The following is a 7,528-nucleotide window of genomic DNA, read 5'->3' as shown; positions in this document are numbered from 1 at the left end:
GACGGAGTGCTCATTAATAAATGCTTTTCTAAATAGACACATCGACTGATATGTTGTGTCTTTATATTCCTTCCGTCCCCCCTCTTCAATTTCAACACAGTCAGGCAGTGACCAGGGGACAAGATGGCGGGTAACCACGCCCCCTGTTCCGTCATCGCGCCCTTCTTACGCTGGGTCGCTTTCCGTATTCCCATCTATACTAATGGCGGCCACGGCAGTCCACACATACAGAGGAAGCGGTGGATACCTGACAGAGGAGTGTTTGCCCTCGGTTTAGTTGGTGAGTGTTGCATAGCTTTTAACGTCTAATTTCTAGCACGGTTCCGCCGCATAACCCAGGCTATAGCTCTTATAGCATGCATCCTCTTATGCTCAAATGTCCGGTTTGGGATACACCGCCGGCCCCATATATCTGTATTATCGGCACGCTGGATTCATTCGGGCTCCGTTTCCGCTCTACGTTCAAGTGGTCTCTCTTTCTTTATATAGATCCCTGAATTGCCTTTATTTGTTATGTTATATTCGGTGTCCTCCTACACTGCTAGTGTTACCGTTAACCTTGGAGAGTCTCCTTCTCCCTATATCATGTGACCGATATGGGTCCCGGTTACCATAACTTTTTACCTCGTGCTAGTTGCCACTGGTTATGACGGACTCTGACACGTTACCCACAGCGATCTTTTAGCGCACACCTACCCTTAGTGAAAGACACCATTCGAGATTAGGTTATCATCATTGTCCTAGTTTAACAAGTATTTCCACACTCTAACCACTTGCCGGGCGCCCATTTTTTCGACTAATGGCAGCCTCTCTGCCTCTCTTTTATGTTTATAGTTGGCAACCTTTTAGTAAATTGGGCTGACTCCCCTTCCTCCATGTTGTTTACCCCGCTGCCTTAATTAAGGTAAGAACCACACCTTACTTGGTGTTTCTGAAAAGCTATGGTATTACTTAGCTTGGATTATCACTTTAGACAGGGCAGTCTTTTGGTGTCTGTTTTTAAGGTGTTTATTATATGCATATGATCCACTTACTGTTAGCTTTTATCTTCACTATACGTCTATAGCTGATTATATCCTCTTGGCAGTGAAGAGGTCTCCAGCCATACCACTTTAATTATTTTAAAGCAGACATTACACTTCTAACTGAAGCACCCGTCTTCTTTGAACTGTACTGATTTATGTCGCCTCTCTTTGTCCTCCCCTTCCACCCCCTCCCCTTCTGTCTCCCTTGTGACTTAGGTGGAAAGGAAGGGTGATGTCCCTATTCGGGATTCCCCTTTGACCCTATTACCTCCTCTGACTCTGGAGGCTATTTTTGTATGACGCATCACACGGGGATTCGTCATCACACACCATAGGTCCTGAAGAAGTGTTGCGCGTACCTGGAGCATTTATGACACGAAACATGTCGACCTGATACACTCCATTTTTGCCACCTTGGTACCTCAAGCCCTGTTGGTGGCATCACTGTTTTTTCTGAGACCCAGCTCTAATACTGAATAAAAAAAAATTCTATAGACCTGGAGCCTTTTTTAAATCACTCATTCACGTTACTACACACATAATACTGATTGCCCATATACACCCTTCTCATACGGCGATTTACAGATCAAAAGAACTCCGCCAAAGTAGCCACCAGGCCTGTTGGACATTGCAGCGCCGGTCCGACGAGGAGCGCCCTATGATGAAGCATGACACCCCTAAAAAGGTGTGTGAGGGCAACATGATCTGAAATTCAGATCTCCCAGCGACATAGAGTGTCAGGCATGCAGTGATATATTGCACGTATATGCCACATGTACTATAAGAGAGGAACTGGTTACCCTTAAAATGTCTCACATATACTTATTGAGGAGCATGGGTACAGGACCTCTATAAATATTAGCTCTTCTTTTTCCCCCCTTGATTAAATGTCAATATGTTTGGCACAGCTGGGCTTCCACAGGAGTTGGGTCCCCTCAAGTAAGTGTGTTGTCCTGTGACATAGCCTGGGCCCATGGTGTGTGTTGTATGAGCATGTGTGTGTGTCCACATCCCTGTTCATACACAGGCAGTGTTCCCTTGATATGTTCCTGTTGTTGATGCTTGTTGAGTGGTACTGTGTTCATCCCACTACTTTGCCAAGGGCTACCAGATGTGTGGGTGCATGATACACTACTGTTAACCCCTTCAGTGCCCGCCCCTTTCCCCGCCCAGTGCCGGCCGTTGCATTAGCGGGCGGGGTCTATGACGAGCTGGACTCGTCATGGGCACAGCGCCACCGCGGCCCATGACGAGTCCAGCTCGTCATGGGCACTGAAGGGGTTAATTGGTGTATCATCATTGGGATTTGTCAGTTCTGAGTGGTGATGACGTTGTCAGACACAGATGGGACACAGTCAGGGTTCCCCAAGGCACTTGTTTATTTGCAAAATCATGTAGTTGTCCCTAGGTGGTACCTTTCAGTGATTGAGACATGTGTATGTGTGTGTGACTGCTCCCACTTGTCGGGTTCATGGCTGCAATGTTGGCAGGTGTCAGCATGTGTGCCTTGTGGTTCTCCTTGGCTTCTGCATTGTCCTGGGACTGTGGCAGGGACCCCAATGTCTTGTCCCTGGGGGTAGTGCTGTTGTGTGTCAGTCTCTTGCTGTGTTAGTTGGTGTTCATTCAAGCTTGTGTCACATGTGTCTTTTGTGCTCCCACTCATCTCACAATGCCTGATTGGCCACTAAGGGTGTCCCAATGATGGTTTACTTTTGTATGGCACTGTGTCCACATCTGTGTCACTGTGGTTCAGCCTCCCTCATGTGTTGTGTAGTTGCCTGGGGATACTGTGACACACACACACCCATGCTGTGTCAGATGTGCAGTGTGAGGTTGCCTGTTTGTGTTTGTGCATCTGCACCAGTGCATTGGTATTGCTGTTGTGGGCCTTTGTCTGGATGCTGTTTCTGTGATTTTCCCTGCTGTCCCTGTGAGTCACATCACGTCATTGTGCACATTCATCCTGGTTGTTAGTTGCCATTGCTGGCATGGAAAGTGTCTTTGTGAGCTGAAACCTACAGTCTACACAGGTTGTTTTGATTAGTGTGTCTATTTTCGAGATGTGTGTATGCTTGGTGATGGTCACTTCTGCTCTTGTGTCATTGTACACTGTATGCATTGTCAGCCCCCATGTGTGGTGCTTATCTGCACATGGCCGAGAGTGTGTTAGGTTTTCACAGCACTGTTATTCCTCACCACATCTCTGTGGGAATGGGACACAACCACTAATTTGCCCCAGAAGTGTTTAATGTGTTGGGAGCAGGGATCATACATGCTGTTTGTTATTTTCAGCTTTGACCATGATGACACTTACCTTTTGGCCACTGTGATGAGGGGGGGTTTAGACCCCATCACCACAATGCTCAACAGCTGCTGCAGTTTGGAAGCCCACGCTTAACTTCTGTTCTACACAGTGAGGGGGAGTTCTTTTTACATAGCCCCAGTGCTATAGTGATGCTTGCCTTGTGTAGGGCACACTCATTTGTTGGTCACACATGTGCTGTTAGTTACATTGTATGACCGAAGTCATAATCACTGTTGTGGGCATTTGTCACAGACTACACACTGTTGTCATGATGTTAGGGGGGATGTATTTTGCTGACATACCTAATGTTGGAGTATGATGGATGTGTGGCGCATCACCCATCCTATGAGTGGGGGTGGCAGTAGTGATGGGCAACAGGTCCCCTATGGCTGGGGGTGGCAGTAGTGATGGGCAACATAAGCCCTATGGGTGGGGGTGGCAGGGGTGATGGGCAACATAAGCCCTATGGCTGGGGGTGGCAGCAGTGATTGACAACCGGTCCCCTATGAGTTGGGGTGACAGTAGTGATGGGCAACAGGTCCCCTATGAGTGGGGGTGGCAGTAGTAATGGGCAACATAAGCCCTATTGGTGGGGGTGGCAGGGGTTATGGGTAACATAAGCCCTATGGCTGGGGGTGGCAGTAGTGATGGGCAACAGGTCCCCTATGAGTGGGGGTGGCAGTAGTGATGGGCAACAGGTCCCCTATGAGTGGGGTGGCAGTAGTGATGGGCAACAGGTCCCCTATGGCTGGGGGTGGCAGGGGTGATGGACAACATAAGCCCTATGGCTGGGGGTGGCAGTAGTGATGGGCAACAGGTCCCCTATGAGTGGGGGTGACAGTATTGATGGGCAACAGGTCACCTATGGGTGGGGGTGGCAGGGGTTATGGCCAACATAATCCCTATGGCTGGGGGTGGCAGTAGTGATGGGCAACATAAGCCCTATGGCTGGGGGTGGCAGTAGTGATGGGCAACAGGTCCCCTATGAGTGGGGGTGGCAGTAGTGCTGGGCAACAGGTACCCTAGGGCTGGGGGTGGCAGGGGTGATGGGCAACATACGCCCTATGAGTGGGGGTGGCAGTAGTGATGGGCAACAGGTCCCTATGGGTGGGGATGTTTGTGGTGCTGGCCATGCAACCCCTATGGTGGGCTGTTGTTAGTGGCCAGGATGTGGATCCCCTGTTTGTGTATGCCATTTTGCGGGTACATGTCGTTTCTTTATGTGGTAGGTGTCTGACTTACAGCCTGCACCGTCGGCATCGGTTCCTGAGCCGGTCATAGATGTAGAGTACCGGTATGACCTGCGCGATGGGATTCATGATGTGTTTGTGTTATACACGCTGCTTGTTGCTCCGTCTCGTACCCGCTGCAAGCTGGTCCGTCTCGTAGCCGTGTATTGAGTTGTGGCGCTAATCGTAGCTGATGTGCTTGTTTTCTGGATGCTGTGACGTCCCGTACGTGGCGAGCCGTCCAGCGCGTAGGAAGTATGCATCATACTTGTCATGCTGGAAACTGCTAAGGATACTGCTTCCGGGCGACTCGGTTCAGCGTTAGGAGTTACGGCTTGGACGGAGAATGGAGCTTGAATCACAGCGTACGTGTCGGTCGTCTTTTTGGCAGTTATGCGCATCGTACTTCCTCTGCAGGACGGACCGGCTACAGGTACGTGTCGGTCGCACGGTAAGGCTACGGACAGCTCTCGGAGAGCTGTCCGACCCGGTATCGGAATCTGCCCCTTAATGTGCTATTCTCTAATGGATGTATCACAGAAATAATTAAGCAGCTTTAATGTACCACAAATGATACAAACAATGTCTAAACAACTTATGCATATTCAATGTGCGACCATCATATCCTGTATACACAAAAATGTAAGAACCAATGTAAAGAAACTGTTTTGTACAATGCATAATAGAAGCTTCTATACATGTTGTTTTATATGCAGCAAATTAGTGTGCAATTATAAATACCATGATGAAAACGTTTACTTATACTTTATTGTTTGTTTAGAAATACAAATGACATGTTGTTATGTTTTTATAAAGAACTACCTACATTGTAAATAAGGCTTTCCTGAAAACGTTTAAAAATAATTGCATTATTATACATAAAGCAAAACAAGTTTAGCTTTTCATAGAATGCATACAGACTTGTATCTACAGTAACTCCTTAGTTTACAAAAGTAAAATACAAGTCAAGTCTTTAGTGTTATTTTTAATCTGTTTTCACTATAAACAGTTTGTCTACAAACACTATTTTCTAAAATGCATAATATAAGCTTTTAAATATTGTTTTCTTTACCAAACAAATTTGTGCAATTATAAAACTGATGAGAAAACGTTTACTTATACTTTATTGTTTGTTTACATATACAAATAGCATGTTAATTTTTTCAACAAAAAAAACCGAACATTGTAAAATAAAGCCTAAATAAAAATGTTACCAATCTTTGCATTGTTAGTCACAAACCAAAAACTAACACTTTTCCTAAACAGCTAAAGGCTTATTTCTACAGGAAATAATTTGCTTACAAAACTACCATACAATCAAGTGTTTTACCTTAATCAAAACTGTATTATTGCCCTTTCTTACCAACACGTATTTTATTAACCTTGTTAATAATACTATCAGTTACCTTAAATGCTGCAGCCATGCCATGTACAATAATATATTAATCCAAACAAATAACACAGCCAACAAGTTAGCCTTTACAAACATACTTTGAAATTCAATATACCTCACATTAAGAAAGTGGCAACTGTTATACTTGCATTATTATTTGCAATACCAATAGCTCAAACTTTCATAATGCGAGACCTATTGCATTGCACATGCTTGTTTATTAGTCTCCTTAAACCACCTTTAACATCCTGGTTTCTGAGACTGTAAATCACTGGATTCAGCATGGGGGTCACCACACTGTACAGAAGAGAGAACAGCTTGTCTCGCTCCTGCGAGTCGCCTGGCCTGATCCGCAGATACATACACATTGTGGAGCCGTAGAACAGAGTGACAGAAAAGAGGTGAGAGCCGCATGTGGCGAAAGCCTTATGTCTCCCTTCCGCACTGCTCATCTTGAGGATGGTGCGAAGGATGCTCACATAGGAGAACAATATCAAGGTAAAGGGGAAAATGCCTCCAACCATAGCGGCAATAAACACGCTAACCCCATTCTTGAAAGTGTCAACAGAAGCTTGACTCAGAACTGCTGGCATGTCACAGAAAAAGTGGTTAATGATCTTAGACCCACAATATGGCAAACTGAAGATGAAGCTGGTCAATCCAATGGAAACATGCACTCCCCACGTCCATGAAACAATCATCAGGATAGAACAGATTTTTGGGGTAATTATCACACTGTATCGTAAAGGGTTGCAAATGGCGACGTGCCTGTCATATGCCATCACCCCAAGAAACAGGCACTCTGTGACCCCCATAGAAACAAACACAAACATCTGCACAGCACAGCCCCCAAATGAAATACTGGAGTTTTTTAGGTGGAAGTCAATTAGAGACTTAGGGACTGTTGAGGAGACGAAAAAGACTTCCAAGAAAGAAAGATTTCTTAGAAAAAGGTACATTGGTGACTGGAGGCTGTTGTCCACAGATACTAGTAATATGATGATCATATTACCTATCACAGCTGCAAGGTAGGCAAAAAGGAGGAATACAAACAATATGATGCGTAGAAATGAATTTAACTCTGAAAATCCCATCAGGATGAATTCATTGACATAGGATTGATTGCCACAGTCCATGGTCGCATTACTTCATCTGAACCTAGGAAAAAGATACACAATTATTATAAACTTCTCTGAAAACAAGACTAAACTGTTCCTGTATTTTTGTAATTGAAATAATTTGGAAGCATTGCATGCTCAGCCACTGTGAAAGCCATCTGTCATATATAAGTCATCTATAAGTCAGTGAGTGATGAGAACATGCTCAACGAGAATTGTTATGCAGGTGAAAAGTGTTTGTCCTTGCTCGATTTATACATTTATGAGTAGAAAATGCAGGACCTTGGTATCACATTTGCTTTTATACTGTACTATAAATAACCCTAAAAATAATGTTCACCTTATTGGATATCAATTTTATTGACTGTATTCCAAGAACAGCTTACTTTGTAGTTTATTACTGATATAAAGTTGAGAAACCCTAAACCAAACTTACAATACTTTGCTGTGTCTACTCC

General features: G+C 45.0%; 1 protein-coding gene across 1 annotated transcript; it reads right to left on the bottom strand.

Annotated features, from left to right (window-relative positions):
- Window positions 1-6,125: 6,125 nt before the first annotated feature.
- On the bottom strand, window positions 6,126-7,088 carry LOC146859322 (olfactory receptor 2D3-like). Its single transcript, XM_085647161.1, has one exon. The coding sequence runs from the start codon at window positions 7,086-7,088 to the stop codon at window positions 6,126-6,128; it is 963 nt and encodes a 320-aa protein (XP_085503287.1).
- Between the last annotated feature and the right edge of the window lie 440 nt (window positions 7,089-7,528).

The sequence above is a fragment of the Triturus cristatus genome, chromosome 3_2, assembly GCF_964204655.1.
Source record: "Triturus cristatus chromosome 3_2, aTriCri1.1, whole genome shotgun sequence".
Lineage (NCBI taxonomy): Eukaryota > Metazoa > Chordata > Amphibia > Caudata > Salamandridae > Triturus > Triturus cristatus.
This window is presented reverse-complemented; position numbering and strand designations above follow the sequence as displayed.